General features: G+C 47.7%; 1 protein-coding gene across 1 annotated transcript; it reads left to right on the top strand.

Annotated features, from left to right (window-relative positions):
* The first annotated feature begins 903 nt into the window (after positions 1 to 903).
* PRSS16 (serine protease 16) lies at positions 904 to 24,534 on the top strand. The gene is made up of 12 exons (XM_044306482.1): positions 904 to 1,044; positions 10,995 to 11,176; positions 12,273 to 12,372; positions 13,307 to 13,436; positions 13,890 to 14,013; positions 14,783 to 14,860; positions 15,996 to 16,043; positions 19,271 to 19,534; positions 19,622 to 19,763; positions 21,660 to 21,839; positions 23,132 to 23,277; positions 23,361 to 24,534. Exons 1-12 carry the CDS (start codon positions 987 to 989, stop codon positions 23,412 to 23,414), a joined length of 1,506 nt encoding a protein of 501 aa, XP_044162417.1. The 5' UTR covers positions 904 to 986; the 3' UTR covers positions 23,415 to 24,534.

The raw sequence follows: 24,534 nt of genomic DNA, 5'->3' as shown, positions 1-24,534 counted from the left end.
CTCATCTCCTACTGCCCCCCCCCCGCCGCCGGCAACTACAACCAGGGTCTGTGGTGATCGGCGGTGCGGTTTCTTTTTAAACGATTCACTGGTTGTTCTGGGGGGGGGGGGGGGTCCAGACCCGCTTGACCACCCCTGTTGGTGCGCCACTGTGTGTGGCTATCGTCCCTCCTTGGGCTCTTCAAAACTTGGGAGGTATACTCCACAACAGATTGACAGCAAACAGAGATCTTAGGCTACTTTCACACTAGTGTTTTGGCTTTCCATTTCTGAGATCCGTCATGTTCTCTCCCACGCGGTCCAAAACGGATTAGTTTTGCCCTGATGCATTCTGAATGTATAAGGATCCGCTCAGAATGCATCAGTTTACCTCTGTTCAGTCACCATTCCGCTTTGGAGGCGGACACCAAAACGCTGCTGCCGTTTACGCTTTGGGGACGGATCCGTTTTCTCGGACACAATCTGGCACAATAGAAAACGGATCCGTCAATGGTGTTCAAGACGGATCCGTCATGGCTATAGAAGACATAATACAACCGGATCCGTTCATGATGGATGCATGCGGTTGTATTATTGTAACAGATCCGTTTTTGCAGATCCATGACGGATCCGCTAAAAAAAAACCGCTAGTGAGAAAGTAGCCTTTAAAAAGATTGTGGATTGATACAAAAAGCTCATTAGAAAGTGAGAGAACTTTTCATCCTGCAGAGAACAGCGTTCATTTCCTGAGGCTGTGACACACGTTTGTAGATGATGCTGGGCTAGCATAGCGGATGTGTGTGAAGGGTTAACCCCCTAACACCACCACCCCCCCCCCCCCCCCCTCATCTGCTGCTCAAGCAAAAAAAAAAAAAACACAGACGCTGAGCTTGTAACTTTTGCAGCCAATGAAAAGTTGGAGGAGTCATGTGGTGGAGGAGTCATGTGACTGAGGCAGTGCAGGCTGCTGCCAGGAGGAAGCTGGACTGTCTGCCTGCTGTCCTGCCATGATCGCCCTGCAGCTGCTTCTTCTCTGTGTCCTGCTCCTGGCAGGGGCGGACGGAGGTGAGTACCATACCTACCACACTCTGCTCCTCCGGGTCTCTTTATCCTCTTCATCCTTTAAAACAGTGCTCCCCAACTCCAGTCCTCGGAGCCCACCTACCCGTCAGGATTTGAGAATATCCCACAGAATGAATACTTGTGGTAAGTCCTAAGGCACTGACACTAATTATATATCACCTGCTCAATACTAAGGAAATCCTAAAAACATGACCTCTAGGTGGGCCCTAAGTACTGGAGTTGAGGAACACTGCTTTAAAGGGACTCTGTCACCACTTTCTAACCCCCACTTTTAAAACTATAGTTCTGTCCATGGAGCCCCTGTGATTACAATGGTGTTGTTATATGCGAAATCCGCCGTCTCGTTTTGATAAAAAAAACTTTTATCTAACCTGTCACTCATGAGGATAAGGTGCCCAGGGCGTTTCTCCTGGTCTGAACATGCCGCCCGCCGCCGTTGGTGCCCAGCTCCTCCTCTGCCTTGAATTAGCGCCGCCTGAATGTGAAGAAATACGCCTCCGGCTCTCCCTCAGTCCCCCCTCCTTCTTTTCTAAGATCCCGCGCGTGCGGCAGTGTTCGAGTTATCGGGAGGTTGAGCGAAGTGCGCATGCGCACTTCGCTCAATGAGGCTGAATCGAAAAGTCCGCACGGGCGCATCAGGCACAGGCCTGTGCGCACGCGCGAAATTTTGGAAAAGGAGGGGGGACTGAGGGAGAGCCGGAGGCGTATTTCTTCACATTCAGGCGGCGCTGAAAGGATCAGAGGAGGAGCTGGGCACCAACGGCGGCGGCGGGCGGCATGTTCAGACCGGGAGAAACGCCCTGGGCACCTTATCCTCATGAGTGACAGGTTAGATAAAAGTTTTTTTTATCAAAACGAGCCTGCGGATTTCGCATATAACAACACCATTGTAATCACAGGGGCTCCATGGACAGAACTATAGTTTTAAAAGTGGGGGTTAGAAAGTGGTGACAGAGTCCCTTTAAGAAAATGTGAGAGATGACATCATCGGTAACATGTAAATGACTGTGTATTGTGTACTACAGGTGACTGTGAAAGGAGGAGTAATATAGTACCGACCGATGGCGCACAAATGAGATTTATGTCTATCAATTTAAAGGGAACCTGTCACCGGGATTTTGTGTATAGAGCTGAGGACATGGGTTGCTAGATGGCCACTAGCACATCCTCAATACCCAGTCCCCATAGCTCTGTGTGCTTTTATTGTGTAAAAAAAAACGATTTGCTACATATGCAAATTATCCTTAGAGGAGTCCTGTCCCTGACTCATCTCACGTACAGGACACATCTCAGGTTAATTTGCATATGTATCAAATAGTTTTTTTGACACAATAAAAGCACACAGAGCTATGGGGACTGGGTATTGCGGATGTGCTAGTGGCCATCTAACAACCCATGTCCTCAGCTCTATACACAAAATCCCGGTGACAGGTTCCCTTTAAGAAAAAGTTGCAGACGACTTGTGATGACTGCAAAACTTTGTCCCTGTGGGGAGACCAGAGACCTACTCGGCTGATGTCAGCTAATTAGCATATTTTTTTCCCATGGAGCATTGCCTGACAATAAGTCTCCATACATCGCTGTGTCTCTCCAATGAAATCCAGTCCCCCGAGTACCAGAAGTTGCTGTGTAGCCCTTGCCTAAGGTCTCATGCACATGAACGTATTTTTTTTTTCCCGTGTCCGACCCGTGTTTTTTTTTGCGGCCCGTAGAATGTGTGCATTCCGTTTCCGTATGTCTGCATGGCGGTTCCGCAAAAAAGATAGAACGCGTCCTATTCTTGTCCGTTTTGCGGACAAGGATAGACATTGTTACAATGGATCCGCAAAAAAAAAACTGGATGCAATATGGACGTTATCTGTATTATTTTTTTTGCAGACAGCAAAATGCATACGGTCGTGCGCATGAGCCGAACTGACTGTATGATAAATGACTATGATACGATCAGTTTGGGAGATGCGGCCAACACATGGGCTGATGCCGGTCGTGTACATGAGCCCTAAATGCCACATAGAACACCAGGGAGTGGCACAATCGGGGGGTATAAATAAGGTCATGCCATATAAGACATCCCCTATGTTAGCCTACGCAAATGAAAAGTATAAATACCTGCGTTCCGTTGCGGAACAGGAGGTGAATAACGTTTTGTTGCAGATTTCCTGCACCTGAACGTCTCCATTCATTTCGGTCGAGGTGTAATCCGCAACATCATTCACAAACAAAGACCCATCCTATACCGTAGGGAGGGGGAAAAAAATTCTGCAGCATAATCCACAACCAAACAGCACAGCTTTGTCAAATCTGCACCTGCGGATTTTGTTGAGGTAAAGTCCGCAACGTGTGAGAGGGATCGCCTGCCTGTACCCATTTGTTAGGGTTCATGCACACGACCGCGCCGTGTTTTGCGGTCCACAAATTGCAAATCCGCAAGACAAAGATGCTGACCATGTGAGTTCCGCAATTTTCTGAACGGAACGGGCGACCCACGATAGAAATGCATTGAAGTGAATGGGTCTGCGTCTGAGCTGCAAGAAATGCGTACCCAAACAACGGTCCTAAGTATAATGGAGTTTGTCGGAATGCGTACGGATCTCCGGCTGGACAAAAACCACTGCGTTCTGCGGTTTGTGTCTGCCTGGAACGGCCGTGCCGGAGTATCACACTGGAGCCTTAGAAGGGTGAATGCGGTGGTAGCGATACAACAGAGGTCGGCGAGCGCTGCAATACAATGCCGTGCCGCACATGTGGGTTTTGTTGTGACTGTGCCGCCATTGCAGTTTTCAGTAAAACTGTGCATTCTTGCCTTTTCAAAACTGTGGCAAAACCAAATAATTTTTGTAATTTTATAAACTTTTTTTTATTTTTTTTTTGGGTGACAGTGGTGCTGTTTTTATGTTGCACTCTTACCATTGTGTCTCCCATGCACCCTAAGGCCCAGTCAGGGGGTCGCTCTTTACCCACATGTCACAGATTAGTCCTTCAGTGAGTGATATTGCATCGGGTAGTTTACTGTTATTACCTGATTCTCTTAAAGGGGTTGTCCATTCCTTCACTATTGATGACCTATCCTCAGGATAAGCAATCAATATCTGATCTTCAGGGGTTCGATACCCCGCACCCATGTTGATCAGAGTAACTGCGACAACTGTGCAGTGGACGGAGCTGGTAACTACAGTGCTGCTCCTTTTCACTTCAATGGGGGCAGTGCCGCAGTAACCAGCTCTGTCCACTACACAGTGGATGGAGCTGTTGAGTTTCAGCACCCGGATCTACCGCAGAACAGCTGATCGGCGCCGGTGCCGAGTGACGCCTGATATTGATGGATTATCCTGAGAACCGGCCATCAATAGTAAAGCGGTGGACAACTCCTTTAAAATTAAATTAGGGTCTATATCCTTATATTAGGGAATTGTAACACATGCAGTTCCCTAATATAATATTATCCCAATTGTTTAATTCACAGGTAAAAGTAATAACTATAAGGGCTCATGCACACATGCGTATTTTTTTCCATGTTCGTTCCTTTTCTTATTCCGGCCCGTATGCGGAACCAGTCACTTCAATCGGACAGCCAAAAAAAACGGAAATGACTCCGTGTCCGCATGGCCATTCCTCGAAAAAATAGAACATGTCCTATTATTATCCACATTACAGACAGTAATAGGACTGTGTTATTAGGGGCTGGCTCTTCCGTTTTGCAAAATGCGGAATGCACACGACCGGTATCTGTGTTTTGCGGACCGCAAAACATCCACCGGTCATGTGCATGAGCCCTTAGTGCCGTGTATGTCAGTATATGACAACCAAGGGTGTAAACTGAAGGCCCCCGGGGCCCCAATGTGAGAATTGTAACAGGATGAGGATGTCGGCGATCAGATAAGGACTGACTGCCTCATAGATCAGGCTGGTGTGAATCAGCCCTTAGTCATTCATGAAAATGCAAGATGTAGGTCAGTAGATTGGGGGCTGGCGCTTTGCCTTCTTCATGACTGGATGCACGTGATATGGTTTCCTGCGTGGCTTCCTCATCAGGTGAGAAGAGGAAGCAGCGCGGGCGCGTGACGAGACGCCCGGCGGCTGGGCTAGTATAACGGAGGCGGGAAACTCCCAAATTAACCTGTTAATTGCCGCTTCAACCTCATGCAATTTACCGTAATTTGCCATAGACACATGAACTACGGGAGCAGAAGGTTTGCTGCAATGTGTTGATTCTGCTCCATTCACAAGGCGTGGATTTGACATGGATTTCGGCTCGGATTCTGTACCAAAATCTGCATTAAATCCGCCTCCTGCCCGTGGGAATGGGGTTCACGTGCCCCGGAAAGTAATCCTTGCGTATTGATGTCCATGCCTAAGTAAACTTAAAGGGGTTTTCCAGGAGTTTTAGGCCTCATGCACACGACAGTATTTTTTCACGGTCCGCAAAACGGGGTTCCGTTGTTCCGTGTCCGTTTTTTATTCCGTGTGTCTTCCTTGATTTTTGGAGGATCAACAGACCAGAAAAGTGAAAAAAAAATCTAAGTCAAGTTTGCCTTGAAAATGATAGGAAAAAAACGGACACGGATGCGGATGACAATATTGTGTGCCTCCGTGTTTTTTCACGGACCCATTGCCTTGAATGGGTCCGCGAACCGTTGTCTGTCAAAAAAATAGGACGGGTCCTATTTTTTTGACGGACAGGAAACGCGGATCACGGAAGCGGATGACAAACGGTGCATTTTCCGAGTTTTCAACTGACCCATTGAAAGTCAATGGGTCCGCAGAAAATCACGGAAAACGGAACAACGGACACGGAACGCAACAACGGTCGTGTGCATGAGGCCTTATACTGATGACCTATCCTCTGCATAGGTCATCAGTATCTGGTCGGTGGGGTCTGACACCCGGGACCCCCGCTGATCAGCAGTTTGGGAAAGTACTGATGCTCGCGGTAGCGCCGCCACCTTCTCTCTGCTTTCCCTAGTCCAGTGACGTCACGTTCATCAGTCACATGACTTAGGCGCAGCTTGGTGAATGGGCCTGAGCTGTGATATTAGAAGGCCGGCGTTGGTGAGCAGAGAGAAGGCTGTGGGGATCCTGCGAGTGTTGATGCCGTCTCAAAAAGCTGGTCGGCAGGGGTGGGTCCCGGGGGTCTGATAGGTACAGGTCCCACCTCTGGAGCCTGCAAGTGAGGGTGCACTGTCCTCCATTCATTCCTATGGGAGCGTCAAAAATAGCCAAAGGAGCTGTCTCGGCTATTTCCGTCAACCCCGTAGAAGTGAATGGGGCGGTGGCCGCGCTTGTGCGGTGCGTCTCCTATTCATTTCTATGGGCGTGCCAAAAATGGTTGCGCGTACTTCGTTTTAGGTATAGGTGCAGGTCCCACACCTATCGGACATCCTATCCTAGTGATATGCCCCCATTGTCTGAGGTGGTCAGATCATCCTCGACCTGAATGACCCGAGTTAACTTCTTAAACATTACCCAGAGGCAGTATTGTACCCACCTGGCAGAACGTGCTGGATTACCAGATGGAGATCTCTTTTTAGGAATACCTTCAGGCAGGGCCGGCGTCATAACCCGGCATCCCCGGGCAAGTGCCGGGGCCCAATGCTCCTGGGGGGGCCCACTGAGCTGCTATGAGCACTTCCATCAATACAGATGGGAGCTCTCACTGCTGTCACTTCACTTACGCAGTACCCCTTTGGTGGGGCCCTCTGAGCTGCAGAGACTCAGGACACGCCCCCTCTACACAGGACACACGCTGCCTGAGGAGAGAGACCAAGGGCTGGAGCTGGAGCTGAAGACAGTCTGTGAGTGAGTCTGCAGTCTGCACTGTGAATGTCTCTTGGGACAGAAGGGGGGGTCTCTTCGATCGGCTGCTGCTTCATTCTATTTAGTTGTGTTACTGTTTCATTAAGCAGTTTGCCCCCATGACACCTGCCCCCCCCCCCCCCCATATCCTGTCCTATCTCATCCTCATGGGGCCCCTGCTGTCTCCTTTCCTCCCTCATGTATCCAGAGCTCCTGTTTCACCCTCCTATCTCCTGTTGCTGCCCTGCACAGACCTCCTGCCACTACTTGTATGAATCCCCCTCAGAGCCCCTTCCCCCTACTTGCTGTGTCCACCCCTCCTGTCCACCCAGGGCCCCTGTCTCACTCCTCTGCCTCTCATTATGGTGGCATCTGAACAGCATTCACCATAAGGACCTTCTAACGTCACAGGGTCATGTGACTGTGCCCCCCACCCCGTACTGTGCCCACTTATACCCTGCATTGTGCCCTCTTACCACACCCTGTGCAGTGCCCATAGTCATTCCCTGTACTGTGCCCTCTTATACCCTTTTATCCGGTCACTGTATGGTGGTTTTATCATTGTATGGCGGTGTTATCACTATATGGCGGTGGTATCCAATAACTGCATGGCCATAACTGTATCCCTTTCCCTGCCCACGCCATCCTTTTTTAGACCTGGCATGAGCGGGAAAAGATACAGATTGCGGTGCTAAGGACCTTTGTGCCACAATCTGTGTCAGAAATACGCCTAAGTCTAGTTTCACACTAGCGTTCGGCTGTCCGCTCGTGAGCTCCGTTTGAAGGGGCTCACGAGCGGACCCGAACGGATCCGTCCAGCCCTGATGCAGTCTGAATGGATGCGGATCCGCTCAGACTGCATCAGTCTGGCGGCGTTCAGCCTCCGCTCCGCTCAGCAGGCGGACACCTGAACGCTGCTTGCAGCGTTCGGGTGTCCGCCTGGCCGTGCGGAGGCATGCGGATCCGTCCAGACTTACAATGTAAGTCAATAGGGACGGATCCGTTTGAAGATGCCACAATATGGCTCAATCTTCAAGCGGATCCGTCCCCCATTGACTTTCAATGTAAAAGTCTGGACGGATCTGCTCAGGCTAATTTCACACTTAGCTTTTTTTTTGCCAATTTAATGCAGACGGATCCGTTCTGAACGGAGCCTCCGTCTGCATTAATATGATCGGATCCGTTCAGAACGGATCCGATCGAACGCTAGTGTGAAAGTAGCCTAAGGCTACTTTCACACCTGCGTTTAGGTGCGGATTCGTCTGGTATCTGCACAGACGGATCCGCACCTATAATGCAAACGCTTACATCCGTTCAGAACGTATACGTTTGCATGATAATGCAAACGGATCCGTTTAGACTTTACATTGAAAGTCAATGGGGGACGGATCCGTTTGAAAATTGAGCCATATTGTGTCAACTTCAAACGGATCCGTCCCCATTGACTTACATTGTAAGTCTGGATGGATCCGCGCGCCTCCGCACGGCCAGGCGGACACCCGAACGCTGCAAGCAGCGTTCAGGTGTCCGCCTGCTGAGCGGAGCGGAGGACAGACTGTGCCAGACTGATGCATTCTGAGCGGATCCGCATCCACTCAGAATGCATTAGGGCTGGACGAATCCGTTCGGGGCCGCTTGTGAGAGCCTTCAAACGGAACTCACAAGCGGAGCCCCGAACGCAAGTGTGAAAGTAGCCTAACAGACGTATTTCTATGTAATAAATGACCCCCTAATTGTATTATTATTTGGGGGTAGGGCTAATATCTTTATATTATATGGATTCTAGTGTATTATATTGTGCACTGTATTTCCCAGTAGAAAATGATCCTTGGGAAGCACAGTCCTCATCCCTGACCAGCAGGACCAGGTAGCGCTCTGTCAGTACATGGCGGCCTCCCCTCTCCGCCACGCTGCTCCTGCTGTGTACTGGGGCTTATTCTGACACTAGGGCTGGGTTCACATCCCATTTGTGCCATCCATTTAATGTATACCAAAAATGTATGCGTTACCAGATGCCTCAGACTGATGCCGTACAGTGGCGTCCGGTCACCATACAGTTCCATTGTAAAAAACCATATACGTTAACGTATGCATTTTTTACTTGACTCTGCAGGATACAAAAACGTGGAGCGCTGCACATTTGTATACATCAAACCGATAGGAAAACGTGATGTGAACACACATTGGGGAGGAGGGGGGCGTACTAAAATTTGCTGTGGGGCCCAGTCAGTTCCAGCTACATCACTGCACATCTCCTTCTCTGCTCCAGGCCTGGCTCACTGCTGCAGCGGGCCGGAGGAGAGAAAGAGCGCAGGGAGCTGCGGTTAGTGATGGACAGGACGACCAGCTCCCCTGCAATGATAGGTATGTGAGGGGGCCACTGGGGGGTCATTCATCATACTGTGAGGGCCCCTTACACAGTATAATGACTCCCAGTGCCCCCCATTTAGTATAACGATCCCCATTGACCCTCCATTTAGCATAATGACCACCAGAGCCCCCATTAAATATAATAACCCCTCGTGCCCCCTCCATACAGTATAACCCCCAGTGTGGTGGCGACTAGGGGTCATTATTCTGCATGGAGTGTCGCTGTGGGGTCATTATACTGTGAGGGCCCTTTACATAGTATAATGACCCTCAGTGTCCCCCATTTAGTATAATGACCCCCAGAGCCCCCTCCATACAGTATTCCCCCAGTGTGGGGGCTACTGGGGGTCATTATTCTGAATGGGGGCGACTGGGGGTTATTATTCTGAATGCAGGGCCACAGGTGGTCATAATACGGGGGGGGGGATTGGGGGTTCATTATACTGTGTGAAGGGCCACTAGTAGTCATTATACTGTGTGAAGGGCCACTAGTAGTCATTATACTGTATAGGGGTCACTGGGGGTCATTATACTGTGTGGGAGCCACAGGGGGACATGTCAATGTAAAAAAATGCCTCACGGGGGCCCACTGGGATTTATCGCCCAAGGGCCCACATGAACCTGGAGCCGGCCCTGACTGGAAGGCCTCATGCACACGACCGTTGTGTGTTTTGTGGTCCGCAATTTGCGGAACGGCGTGGACAGCCATTGATATAACTGCCTATTCCTGTCCGCAAAACGGACAAGAATAAGACAGATTATATATTTTTTAATTTTTTTTGCGGACCACGGAACAGAGCAGCGGATGCGGACAGCACACGGAATGCTGTCCGTATCTTTTGCGGCCCCATTGAAGTGAATGGGTCCGCATCCAAGCCGCAAAAACTGCGGATCGGATGCGGACCAAAACAACGGTCGTGTGCATGAGGCCTAAGGCTGGTTGCAGAATAGCAGCAGAGCTAATGAAAGGGGACTGAACCCGGACAACCCCTTTTAAATGTATACCTTCTAGTCCCCTCCTCCCCTTCACAGCGCAGTGGGGGTCTTATATACAGTGACTAGCTAAGGCTACTTTCACACTAGCGTTTTAGTTTTCCGGTATTGAGATCCGTCATAGGGTCTCAATACCGGAAAAAAAAACGCTTCAGTTTTGTCCCCATTCATTGTCAATGAGGACAAAAAAGAACTGTACAGAGTGCTCCAAAATGCCTTCCATTTGGTTGCGTTCCCATAGCGGAGGGCAAACCGCAACGTGTTGTAGTTTGCTTTCTGTCCTGGGATGCAGAGCAAGACGGATCCGGCATGACCCCCAATGCAAGTCAATGGGGACGGCTCTGTCTTCTCTACCACAATCGAAAACGGATCCGTCCTTCATTGACTATCAATGGAGTTCATGACGGATCCGTCTTGGCTATGTTAAAGATAATACAACCGGATCCGGTGGTGGTATTATCAGTAACAGAAGCGTTTTGCTGAACCCCGCCGGATCCAGTAAAAACGCTAGTGTGAGAGTAGCCTAAACTGCGTAACTACATTCACTATATTAAAAGGGCTAAAAATAAAAAGGTAACATTTAAAAATTCTAATTAAAGGGAAAGAACCAATAACATAAGAAACCCTTGTAACACACACGGGGAACACAAGTAGTCGGGATAGGGGAGCGCTTACCATGTCATAGTCATGTGATTGCCATTATGTCTGTGTCCACCTCTATGGGTTACTCGTGCTGAGCGGATCTCAATCACTGACCTACTCCCTATTTATTTTAGCCTGGAACCAAAGACAGATCCGGAAAAAAATCCACCATCTGCGGCAGGTTCAGAACTTCAAATCCTTCTACAGTCGTCTTGGGTTTCCAAAGGGAGCCCCCCTCTACGTGCCCCCGGTGGAAGGCTATATCACACAGCCCCTTGACCACTTCAACAGGAGGAACAATGATACGTATAGACAGGTAAAGCAGGAACCGGTTCAGGGGCGGCTCGTCATATTTTACAGGAAAGTCTGAACACGTTCTTAGATCTGTCATTAATCGGCCAGTGCATTTACCTGTTAGGACCTCAGGAAGGGGCCCCCACTTAGGACCCAGCCAGAGCAAAGGACCACTGCAGTGAATGGCTTCCTGCAAACAAATAGATGAAGTCCAGCTTCTTTAAAATGCAATTTTCTTTATTTCGGGCGGTAAAATCCTTAAGCGGAATACAGTGTAGATCTACGCGTTTCGGACCTCACAATCCTGAACCTTACTCGGGACCTTTTACACCAAGGCAAACCTTTCTTTATAAACATGTGTCCCACCAATCACAAAAGGATTCGGTATCGCATGATTTGACAAGGAAATCACAGATGCCGGCGCATTAACCCTTGATGTGCCGCGGTCAGCGCTGACCGCGGCACGTGCGATGTGTGAAGGGAGGGAGAGAGCTTCCATCGGGTGCCCGCGCTGCTGTGATGGGGACCCAATGGCAGGGAAGGCAGTCCGTATCGACCGGCTCTATAAAAATATCACATGACCTAACCCCTCAAATGAACACCGTCAAATGGCTCCCAGAATATGGAGACACTAAAACATCATTTTTTTGGGTTTAATAAATGCTGTTTATTGCGTAAAACTTAAGTAAATAAAAAAGTATACATATTAGGTATCGCCGCGTACGTAATAACCTTCTGTATAAAAAATATCACATGACCTAACCCCTCAGGTGAACAGCGTAAAAAAAAAAATGGTTGTGAGGTCCGAAACACGTAGATTTAAACTGTATTCTGCTTTTACACTGTAAATAATGTCTTGGTGTAAAACGTCACGAGTAAGGATCAGGATTGTGAGGTCCGAAACACTGTATTCCGCTTATGGATTTTACCGCCCGAAATAAAGAAAATTGCATTTTAAAGAAGCTGGACTTCATCTATTGGTTGTGTCCGTGCTTCGGAAGCATTTAACGCAGGTGAGCGCTGCAAAAATATTCTTATTTTTTGATCCGTGAATGCCTTCCTACAGATGGACGGGGATTTCTGACAGGCTGTATTTATTTATTTTTAACCATTTGTAGAGGTACTGGATAAATGAAGAATTTTGGAAACGCCCTGATGGACCGGTCTTCCTGTTTATTGGAGGAGAGGGTGCAGAGTCTGAATTCTCGGTCTTGGCAGGTCGGTACTACACGTGACACCTTGTTTTCTAGGTCTATGTGGCATATCTCCAGCGTAGGACGGTATTTCGTGTTTAGGGCTCATCCAGATGACCGTATGAATGGGTCCGCATCCTTTTCCGCAATTTTGCAGAATGGGTGAGGACCGATTCACATCTTTCGCGGCCCCATTGAAATGAACAGCAGAACTAGGGCCTCTAGGCCCCATATCAAGCGTTGGAAAGACTCCAACTGCTTCATAAAGGAAGTGACATCCATAGATATTACTTCCATCTCCACCATTGCTTGTGTCTACGTTTAAAGCCCATCTGTCAGCAGATTTGTCCCTATGACACTGGCTGACCTGTTACATGTGCGCTTGGCAGCTGAAGGCATCCGTGTTGGTCCCATGTTCATATGTGCCCGCATTGCTGAGAAAAGTGAGGTTTTATTATATGCATCCATGTTTCACCGACACTGAACTGCTGAAAAATAATTTTCAAAGCTTCTCTTCTTAATGATCTGCGTTGCATCCGTGGTTTTCACAGACCCACAGACTATAATGGATGTGATGGATCCGTGAACACGGACAAAATAGAGCATGCATCCGTGTTAAAAACACTGACCCACGGACCGCGCTAAAACACTGATGTCTGAATACACACATAAAAATGAATGGGGACGGAGAACGCGTACAGCAGCCGTCCGTGAAACACTGACGCGCGAATGAGGCTTAATACTGGCAGCACTGATTGGGCAATGCCAGACTGTGCAGGGACCCCCCCCCCCCCCTCCAACTGGTAACGCTGAGTTGTCCATTTATTGATAATCTTCTAGTAAGAACGCACAATGTAGATGCTCCAGGATTGTCATTTCACGTGGAATAAAGCTATTATCTACCAAAACGGACATGTCAGGAGGGAGAATTAATACAAGGACATGTAACTGTAACCTAGGCGAGCACGTTGAGTTGGCTCAGAAACATCAAGCGCTCCTGGTGTCCCTTGAGCATCGTTATTATGGAGCTAGCATCAATCAAGATGGATTGACCCTGGAAGCAATAAGGTTCCTGTCCAGTCAGCAGGCGTAAGTACTCAGAAAGTAAAAAAAAAAAAAAAAAGTCCTCGGTCACCTTTAAACCCTTAAAGGGGTTGTCTGGGATTTTAATACTGATAGCCAATCCTTAGGTCATTGATATCGGTGGAGGCCCTACTTCCGGCACCACCACCCATCAGCGGTTTGCTGCAGCCTCTTCATTTCCAGGCACAGCGCCATACACTCAGTGGTGGTTGTGACTGGTACTACACATAACTATGTCCCAGTCACTTGAACGGGATGGAGCTGAAGTACCACGCACAAAATGTATGGTCCTGTGCCTGGTCACAGAGCTCACTGGAGCACCACGGCCTCTCCAAACAGCTGATCGGCAGGTGTGCTGTGGGTGTCTGACCCCCACCTTTCCTAAGGATCGGTCATCTATATTACAATCCCTTAAAAATACAGCCTTTTTATGGTTTTCTTTTCCATGACATTACCTAGGCTCGCAGACCTGGCCTCCTTCCATCTCTTCGTCTCTCAGAAATATAACTTGACTCAGAAGAACACTTGGATTTGCTTTGGAGGCTCCTACCCTGGATCCCTTTCTGCTTGGTTTAGACTGAAGGTGGGTCTTTTCAATGTCAATTTTGGTTTTAATTCCCTTCTGTGTGATATTCTGCACTCGCAGGGCACATGGTAAGCGACATACCTCCCCACTGTTGCATGGATGGGACGCAGACCACTCAACTACTATACTATGCAGAACCTGCTATTCTCTTCCCTGTGTGAAAACACTGCATTTTCCCACAGCTTCCACTAGGGGGAGCTCAATGCAAAGACATTACTATAGCTTCCATGGTAGTTGTATTAGATCCTACTCATAGAGCTCCCTCTAGTGGTGGCTGCAGGCAGCCAGGTTTGTAATGGAAGAGAAGCAGATTTATCAATGTATTTTTTTTTTTCCAATTTTCTGGTGTTCAGAAAGAGCACCATATATTTGAAGCAGTTGTAGGTGAAGCCAACAGTTTGTATTTAATAAAAATTTCTTTCACTTGAATAAAAAAAATATATAAATTCGTCAGAAATCTGGGGTGTTGGGAATCTTCTGCATTGCCTGGGAGTGATTGGCGTACGTACTCTGGGAAACTAGGTGCAGGGGTCCATACTAAGTTTTCCCATTGGTACCCTTTGAGATCTGTGTACGCCCCTGATGGGACGCATTGATCCCATATCCAAGGCTGGAACGTAGGTCATTCACACCCACAACATCTTTGCAATCATGGGCCAAATGATAATGCCGTGGGGAATACAGGTATGTGCTGAAACGGACATGTCAGGAAAGCAGGTGGGCTGTTTGTGTCTTAAAATCGAATAATTCAATTTTGTTATTGCAGTTCCCACATTTGGTGTATGCAGCTGTGGCCTCCTCTGCCCCGGTCAGAGCAGAACTGGACTTCACCGATTACAACAAGGTCATTAGCAGAAAGTTTGATCTATTCATTGTATTAGCTTTTAGCTGAAAAATAAATTTTATGGGAATTTGAGGGAATTAAAGGAGTTTTCTGGGAGTTGGACAGTGAAGGTCTATCCTCACGTAAAGTCAACATCTAATCGATGGGGGTCTGACTTTTTGAAGAGGCTGTCATGCTTCGGTGGGTGCTGCAGCCTCCTCACAGCTTACCAAGCGCAGCGCCATACGTTGTGTAGTGGTGGCGCATGGTACTGCAGGTTGGTATTGTGTAGGTCATATGACTGAAGAACGTGACGTCGCTGGTCTAGGAAGAGGCTTCAGCAATCACCTGAGAGCCAGAACCTCTTTAGACAGCTGATTGGTTGTGATGCTGGGAGTCAGACCCCCACCCATCAGATATTGATAACGTGTTCCAAGGTTCAGGTTATCTAAGAATTCTGTTATGGATTCCAATACCACGGACCAAAAGTTATGGTCCGTGGTAGTGGAATCCATAACAAAATTCTAACATAACCTGAACATTGTACGCCGAACTTGAAAAACACAAGTTCGCTCAACACTACAGGACATTAATAATTTTTCCCCAGAAAACCCCTTTAACACATGGTGGATTCAGAATGGATTTGCACAGGTAAAACCCTCAGCAGGATACAGAACAAGACAAGTGCAATGCCCGTCCACCTGCTATGGACCTAATCTGCACGGAAAAAACAAGCACACTCCTTTCACCATGGTTCAGATAACCTTAACCCTGCTTTCACACCTGAGCGTTTCTCAAACGCGCGTTTTACGCGCGTTTTTGTCACGCGTTTTTATGCGCGTTTTTTGTAATAGTAAACGCGCGTTTGACGCGCGTTTGTGTGATTGACTGCAGTGTCCTATGGCCACAAACGCGCGTCAAAACGCCCCAAAGAAGCTCAAGTACTTGATTATGCGTCGGGCTTTTTTCAGCGCGATCGTACGTGCTGTAAAACGCCCAGTTGAGAACCATTCCCATAGGGAAGCATTGGTTTTCATGTGTTGAGCGTTTTACAGCGCGTTTGAACGCGCTGTAAAACGCTCAGGTGTGAACTTAGGGTCATGGAAAAATGTCCATAATTTCCTGCAGTTCTGTCAGCTTCTTCTCCTCTTTCCAGGTGGTGGCCCAGAGCTTGTCCGATCCAGTCATTGGAGGATCAGCCAAGGTACTGTCCAGTCCACTGCCCTGTGGACAACTCTTCTGTAGAGCATCTTAGATACGTGAACGTCTTGAACACCATTGTGACACAGAGCTCCACACCCTCTTCAAAGACATAGGGGGCAATTTATTAAGAACAGTGTTCTTTTATACCAGTTTTAATTAAAAAAAATGCACTGGCATAAGATATGCTACATTCATGAAGAGGAGCACACCTGAAATGTACAAGCTGGCTAGGAGCTGGTATAGAAAAAGTGCTAAGCGTGGCGTAAAACAGCAAAAGGTCTCTGCCACCACTAGGGGGAGCTCATATGTTTAGAATAGGGTTGAGTGTATAATTAGCCATGTCCTGATCTCCCTCTTCTGGTGAAGGCAGAGGCCTGTCTATGCAGGGGGTCTGGAGCTCTGTATCAGACTAAACTCTGTCCGCTCTATCAGTGGTGTTGAGACCCAGCACCCAGCAACATCCCTGCTTTCAGGACAAGCCCTTATGGCACTGGGCCAGCCGACAGGTGCTGCGACAACAGCAGCAGCACTGCACCATGTGAACAGAGCTTTAAAAAGCTCACTTTTCCATGTCTCAGAAACTAAACTGAGACCAAGAAGGTATTAACCCTTGAGCTACTTTTTATTTTATTTTTTTCTCTTTCTTCTTTCTGTCTATGTAGCTGTATAAGGGCTTGTTTTTTGCGGGACAAGTTGTCGTTTTTAATGGCACCATTTTAGGGTACACATAACTCATTGATTGCCTTTTTATTAACTCTTTCTGAGGGGGATTGAAGAAGAAACTGCAAAACCATCACTAGGGCTGCAGTAAACGATTATTTTAGTAATCGAGTATTCTATCGATTTATTTTTTACGATTATTCGAGTAATCTAATAAGAAAAAATTAATAGACGGTTTTCCTTTATAAAAACTCATCAGACCCCCTGCCATTAGTCCCCAACACCCTTCGTTCCCCACTGTGTGATCAGCCCTAGTGCATCAGTTCCACCAGCTCCACTATCCCCCAGTGCCACCAGCCTGCCCCCCAGTGCCATCAGCTTGCCCCCCAGTGCAATCAAGGCATAAGCTGTGGAGCAGCATCATGCCTGGTAGATGCCAGCTACCACAATGAGCTGCGTAACCCGCAAACCGCTGTAAACTGGCACTGAGTCCTGATCCCACATGTATAACAGAAAGCCAGGACATAAAGTGCCACCTAGGCTGTAAGTCTCGCCCCCTCCTCTGCACCAGTGTGCAAGCACATGGTACCAGCAGTGGCTGGCATCACCTGTTACACCAGCCCCTCTCCCCAGCCTCCTCACCTCCTTGATCTTGTCCCGCTTCTACTTGACAACAGGCTCTGCAGGCTCCTTGCCCACCACTCAGATTTAACCTGCCCGCGGCCGTGCCCCTGCCCTGCGCCCGCAGCCAGTCATTCTCCTCCTGGATCTCCCCCTTGATGTGCTTGGGCGGCCGGTTTAGCGTGTCCTTGGCTTCTAGCAGCGCCCTCTCATGTTGCTCCCGGATCTGGGCGGGGGGGTGAGGCAACCCCCATCCTCTTCATCCTGCAGCCCAGGACCAAAGGGGGTGCGCTGCGGAGGAGGCTGCTGGAAGAGCACTCCACACTGAAAGGCAGCAGACTGCCGACCGGCATGGCAGCTGGACGCGCGCACAAAGTTTCCCTCAGCAAGCTACGGGCCGGCGGGTGACCACGGAGCGGTGAGTTAGCAAGCGCCTCACTCCTGCTCCGTGGTCACATGACACAAACGAATCCTCGATGCAAAAAATTTGCATCGAGGATTTTTTTTTGTCGACTCACGCAATTCAATCGAGTAATCGTTTCAGCCCTAACCACCACTAAATTTTTACACTGCAAATTTTGCGACATTCGCTTTGTGGTGTAGAAAACATGATCACTTTATTCTATTGGTCAGTACAAATACAGTGATAACAAATACATGTAGGGGGTCATTTATTATACTGAGATAGGTCTATATTAGGTGTATTTCTGGCGCAGATGGTGGCACAACTATTAGTTGCACCACTATCTGCGACTTCTCCCCGCTCAAGCCAGGTCTACCATTGTGGGCAGTGAAGGGGGTGGGCTGTTAGGCCCGTCTCATTCATCATTTTCTACGCCTGTTTTAGGCATAGAAAATAGTCTAAATGTAAGGCTACATGCACACGACCGTATGTGTTTTGCGTATTTTTTTTTTTTTTTGCGGATACATTGTAACAATGCCTAAAACGGACAAGAATAGGACATGTTCTATTTTTTTTGCCGGGCTACGGAACGGACATACAGATGCGGATAGCACACGGTGTGCTGTCCGCATTTTTTGTGGACCCGTTGAAATAAATGGGTCCGCATCCTATCCGCAAAAAAAATAACGGAACGGACACTGAAACAAACAACGTTCGTGTGCATGTAGCCTAAGACAGCAAGGAGGCTCTTACATTTAGAACTGGCGCTGGGTGCGACGAAGTTATGGAGAGGGCGGCGCCTCTTCATAACTCCGTCAGATCCACCACCAGTGCAGGGGCTTTAAGACCACCGTCTAAAACACCGGTCTTAATAAATGTGCCCCGTAGTTTGTTTATTTATTTTTCTTTTTACTACTTTTGCAGAATAAACCCTCCTTTCGTTTAATAAAAAATAAAAAAATTTGCATAGTCGCATCCCAAGACCCATAACTTTTTTTTGCTTTCTATGGAGCTATGTGGGGTCTTGATTCTCGCAGTACAAGTTGTAGTTGGTATCGTTTTGGGGTAAATCACAAATGCAACAAGCTTGGTCCAGCTCGCGCTCCACGGACGGTGCACGTAATTGTAGACCACCTCGAATGCGGAGCTTGATAAGTCCCAAAGATGTCTACAGCACTTTGTCCTTAAAACCTAAAAGTCTTTATTGAGTCATTTTAAAAAGAACATCCCAAAATAGGGTTCAATCTAGATCATCACTCCCTTAACGCCGACCTGTTTCAGACAGTCTCCTGCTGGAAAGGACTCTACCGCCCTCATATGGGCTGTTCTTACCGACCTATGAATGCAGCATCAAACTTCATGTATATGACCCGGGTGTGAGATGTGCATGCTTTATACCTAAAAATGGGACTCTGTCCTGGACGTGTAGGAAGGCTTAGGCCAAGAGTGCATTCTCGGTTCTTCTACGATCATCCCATCCGCTATCTGTTGCGGTAAACGCCTGCCATAGACTTTGCTGATACTATGGTCTGATCTGTCTGCAGTGTCTGGACAGAGTGAGGGAGAGTTTCCAAGAAGTGGACTCCATCCTTCACACGTGGAACGTCTCGAAACTCGAGAAAGACTTCTCGTCCTGTTCGCCTCTGCAAGCCCCCGATGATTACGCAGAATTTGTCAGCAACCTGGCGGATATATTTATGGGAGCCGTGCAATACAACATGGAGACGCCGGGCAGCGATGTGAGGAAGATCTGTGAGCGCCTAGTCGGTGCAGAATCGGCATACGAAGGGCTGAGACTTGTCAATTCAGTAAGTTGGCTGGTTTTATTAAGTTACTATGCGGTGATGAAGCACTTACACAGGACAGGACATAGCGATGTATCTTGTCTCTGGCAGGTGTACATGGATTACATAGGACTGCAGTGCGTGGAAAACTCGCATGAGAAGTCCTTGGCGGACCTGAGAAATACAAAGATAAATCCGGTGGGAGTTGGGGAACGTCAGTGGTATTACCAGACGTGCACAGAGTTTGGCTACTGTGAGTGACCGCAGTCTGCGTGTTGTGTTTTACCTACTCGGATGATGGGAGTTATGCACAAAGGGGTCTGTCGCTTGTTTTTATATAGAGCCAGTAGCAGGACAGACTTTTTCTTAAAGGGGTTTTCCTCTCCTCTGGATAGGTAATCAGTATCTGATCGGTGGCGGTCTGACATCCAGGATCCCAGTTGATCAGCTGTTTGAGAAGGGACCGGCGCTCGCAGCTTTCCCTAGGCCATGTGAGATCACGTTCATTGGTCAAGTGGCCTAGGCGCAGCTCAGCCCCATAGAAGTGCATGGGACTGAGAGCAATACCAAGCACAGCCGCTATGCTGTGTACGAGCCCCAGGGCCTTCTCAAACAGCTGATCGGTGGGGGTCCCGGGTGTTGGACCCTCACCGATCAGATACTGAAGTCTTGGAAAATCCCTTTAAGGAATTTTCTTAAAATTAAAATCGGGAGTAAACTAATCAATATACTTATATATGAAACCTGCTCCTGGCTCCCATTTAAAAGGGTTTTCCGGGATCCTATATTGATGTCCAATCCTCAGGATAGGTCCTCAATCTCTGATCAGTGGAGGTCTGACACCCAGCACCCCCGCTGATCAGCTGTTGGAAGAGGCCGCGGCGCTGTAGTGAGCACGTCACATGACCTAGCAGCAGCTGCAATACCACGCACAGCCACTATATAATGTATGGCGCTGTGCTTGGTGAGCTGTGAGGAGGCTAATGCGCTCACTGGACCTCCACGGCCTCTTCAAACAGCTGATCGGCAAATTTTACATTTACAGATTATTAAATTGGGTTTCTTGATTTTCTCTTAAAAGGATTTTATCACCAAAATAAAAACCAGATATTGATATTTTCTGATTTGTAGATTTTTTTTTTATTTTTTTTTAATTCTATTTTCTGTACATAATTATGTAGGCAGCCATCTTGTCTGAGCTGATGTTAATGGCATTCAGAGATGCACTTTACTGCTTTAAATTTCGCCATAGGAACCTGTAGTTCAGGGTTGGCTCATCGACTTCTATGGGAGAGTTGTTATTGTGGGCTTACTTTGTGACATGGGCGGAGGTGAGCTATGACCATCGCCTACTGTGAATGGTGGATCCTGTGTTATCTCTATATAGGTGTTACGTGCCACTGTAATCCTGCCTGTAATGATAATGAGATGACTGCTGAGAAGTGATGTCTACAGAACAGGAACTCTCAAAGAATCATGATGTTTACTGGTCATGATTTCAGGATTTTTTTTTAAATCTAGATAATGAGACCAAAAATATGTTTTACATTTTCATTTCAATAACAGGTCACTTTCTGACAATACATTTCCCTTTAGGCCGGGCCCATGCTGCGGACGCAAATTGCGGTCCGCAATGCACAGGCACTGACCGTGGGGCCGCCACATATGGATCGCGGACCCATTCACTTGAATGGGGTCCACGATCTGCATCCGACTGTCCGCACCGCAAAAAAGTAGTGCATGCACTACTTTTTTGCGGTGAGGAGGCACGGACAGAAAACCCACAGAAGCGCTCTGTAGTGCTTCCGTGGGCTTCCGATTCGTGCCTCCATTCCGCACCGCACTGCATGTCCCGGATTGCGGACCTATTCAGGTGAATGGGTCCGCATTTGTGATGCAGGGTGCACACGGCCGGTGCCAGTGTATTGCGGCCGTGTGCATAAGCCCTCAAAGGGGTTCTCCAAGAGTATAAAATGTCCCCTCATGTGCCGGGCACCCCACATGGAATGTACTTGTCCCGGCCCCGATCCTGGTTCCTGCACCGCCGCTGCTGCTTTTCCCTGCACATGGATGAAAACATCTGGTGTCGGGAGCGAGCAGCCAAAAACTCCAGAAAACTCCTCTGACTTCTCATATCTTCCTTCCGCAGATCAGACTTGTGAGGACAGTTCTTGTCCATTCTCCCCACTCATATCCCTGAAGTCTCAGGTGGATCTCTGCACAGAAATCTTCCAGATCCCGGCAGAGTCCGTCCGTCAGTCGGTCAAATTCACCAATGAATTCTATGGAGCCGATCATCCCAAGTCCAGCAGAATAATCTTTGTTAATGGTATGACATTGCTAAATTCGGGTTCGGAGCAAGACACGGGGATTCGTAGAAAATCGGGGTTGCCAACCGTCCATAAATTCCTGGACAGTGCCTCAAAATTGGGAATTTTTTTTCCCAGTGTTCATGATTTTTTATTTTTTTTTAAGCTGTAGGGGCAGGTCATTTGTGATTGTAATATCATCTCACAGTCAAAGTGATCCCCCCGGCTCAAGAAAAAAAAAAAAACATTGTATTAACTGGGGAACAAACAGAACAGCTCCCTTTTTAGCTGCAGATTAGTCAGTTCCCATGCTCCTCTTCTGCTATCCAAGATGGCCACACCTGTAGCCCAAGACCCTTTCCTGCTGCCCTCCGATTGGCCAGCACTGCTCACGTGAACAGTGCAGGCCAATCCAAGGGCAGAGCTGAACAAGCAGGAAGTGTCTTGGGCTGCAAAGCGCACAGTGTGCATTGGGTAGTCTATGAAGCCAAGCGGCCATCTTGAATGACAGAAGAGGAGCTCAAGAGTTGGCAGGTCTGCAGCTGAAATGATAAAAAAGAGGTCCCCAGGTAAGTGCCTGTTTGTTCTCCAGCTGTGAATTTTTTTTAAATCTTTTTTTTCTTGAACTGGAGGGTCGCGTTAAGGCTTCGTGCACACGGCCATTGCCCGTTTTGTGGCCCGGCCGTGTGCTTACCCATTTTGCGGTGTGGAACAGAGGCACGGATTTCCACGAAAGCACTACGGAGTGCTTCTGTGGGGTTTCTGTCCGTGCCTCTGCACCACAAAAAAATAGAACTTGTTAAAAAACAAAATTTGCGTTGCAGACGGATCGTGGACCCATTAGTAGCGGCAACCGCACGGATGGTGCCCATGCATTGGGGACCCTAATGCACGGAACGGCCGAACAATGGCCATGTGCAAGATCATGCACATGAACGTATTTTATTTCCGTGTCCACTCCCTTTTTTTTTTTTTTTTTGCAGACCATATGCAGAACCATTAATTTCAATGGGTCCGCAAAAAAAAACGGAAGTTACTCCGTGTGTATTCTGTTTTCGTATATGTCCGTTCCGCAAAAAAGGATAAGGATAGAACTGTTCTATTAGGGGCCAGCCGTTCTGCAAAATACGGAATGCGCATAAGACGTGGCCGGGTTACCTCCAGACCCCATTATAGACAATGAGGATCTGGCAATGCCGGAACCGACATGTTCCTGCAGGCTGCTCTCTGCCACAGATGTGAGTGTACCCTCTCGGGCCCTGCACTAGGCATAACTCAGTGTATCACACCATTCTTGTTACCTCCTCTGCAGGTGACATAGACCCCTGGCACGCCCTCAGCGTGTTGAAGAACCAGTCTCGCTCGGAAATCGCCATCTTTATCAACGGGACTGCCCACTGTGCAAACATGGGCCCTTCTCGCAGCACCGATCCTCCATCCCTGCAGAAAGCTCGAGAGGTCAGAAGAATCCATCACACCGCGCACTATCGCGCCCTGCAATAGAGAAAACGGGGCTCATTATATTCCCATTTGTGTTGCAGGAAATTGCCAGTAAAATTGGCGAATGGCTACAAAGCGCTTGGAGGACAGAGTGACGTTCAAATACCCCAAAATGTTTTAAAAATCACTGGAAAAAAAAAAAAAGTCTATGTGGATTTTAACCAATGCAAGCAACGCTAGTGGCTGCCGTCTATAATGCGAGGAGACAATGTGCAATGCGGCTGAAAATGATTTTGTCATTTCTAGAATAAAAGGATTTGTCCACCATTGCTGCAATTCATCTAAAAATTTTTAAAAAAGAAAATGATTTGTGTATAGTCTTGATAAAAAAAAAATCTCCTACTGTTTGGTGTCTACAGCTGTAATTCAGACCTATGTGTATCCATGGTTACAGACTACAAACGCTGTGTAGTCTGACCCTGCAGTGCTAACGTACGTTTGGTAGGTTAGGTTAGGTTAGCTAGAATGGCTGACCTCAGACTACGCAGGGTTTGTAGTCTGTAACCATGGAGACACAGAGTAGGCTTCAAAGAGTAGGCGAGGTTTAAGATAAATTTAATAAATGACCCCCTATGTGTCAAGTTTCTTTTAAATTGTAGATGCATTGGAGCAATAAACGAGGGACTTGTAAGGAAATTGTTCTCAGGTTTATTTTTTTATTCTTACACAGATATTAAAGGAGTTGTCCAGCTGGTGATTTAAAAAAATAATAATTTGTAAACAATTTTAAAGGGTCAGAACGGCATAAAAAAAAGTAATGCTCGCGTCAAACCCCCATTTTGGCGCTGCCCTGGTCCCCCGCCGGTCTCTATGCTTTGGCCTGACCCCTATTCACACACAGGAAATGACTGCTCAGGCAATCGCTGGCTGCAGCAGTGACTCACCTCAGTCAGTGATTGGCTGAGCAGTCATTTCCTGTGCGTGGACGGCGACCAGGAAGTAAAGATCAGCGGCCAACCGGGAAACAGTGTCAGGGATTGGTCAAAAATCACTTTATTTTTAATGTCTTTCTGACCCTTTAAAATAAATTATCGGCCGGGAATCCCCTTTAAGGAGTTTAGGCGCGGATAACGGGCTGAGTGACCACCAAAGGTATTTTACATTTTGTATTTTTCTATGGTTTTATATACATAAAAATCTATTATGTGCCAACCTGTGATGATCAATTTTGTAATTTTTGTTCTTTGTTCTCAAAATAAATTATTCCAATATTGA

Source organism: Bufo gargarizans, chromosome 9 (genome assembly GCF_014858855.1).
Source record: "Bufo gargarizans isolate SCDJY-AF-19 chromosome 9, ASM1485885v1, whole genome shotgun sequence".
In the NCBI taxonomy this organism is placed as follows: domain Eukaryota; kingdom Metazoa; phylum Chordata; class Amphibia; order Anura; family Bufonidae; genus Bufo; species Bufo gargarizans.
Note: the sequence above shows the minus strand (reverse complement) of the source record. Positions and strands in the feature narration are given on the sequence as shown.

Coding starts and splice junctions, on each gene's coding strand:
- PRSS16 (XM_044306482.1), top strand. CDS start 987: ATGATCGCCCTGCAGCTGCTTCTTCTCTGTGTCCTGCTCCTGGCAGGG. Junction 1,045..10,994: donor CCTGGCAGGGGCGGACGGAG/GTGAGTACCATA, acceptor TATTTATTTTAG/CCTGGAACCAAAGACAGATC. Junction 13,437..13,889: donor TTCCTGTCCAGTCAGCAGGC/GTAAGTACTCAG, acceptor GACATTACCTAG/GCTCGCAGACCTGGCCTCCT.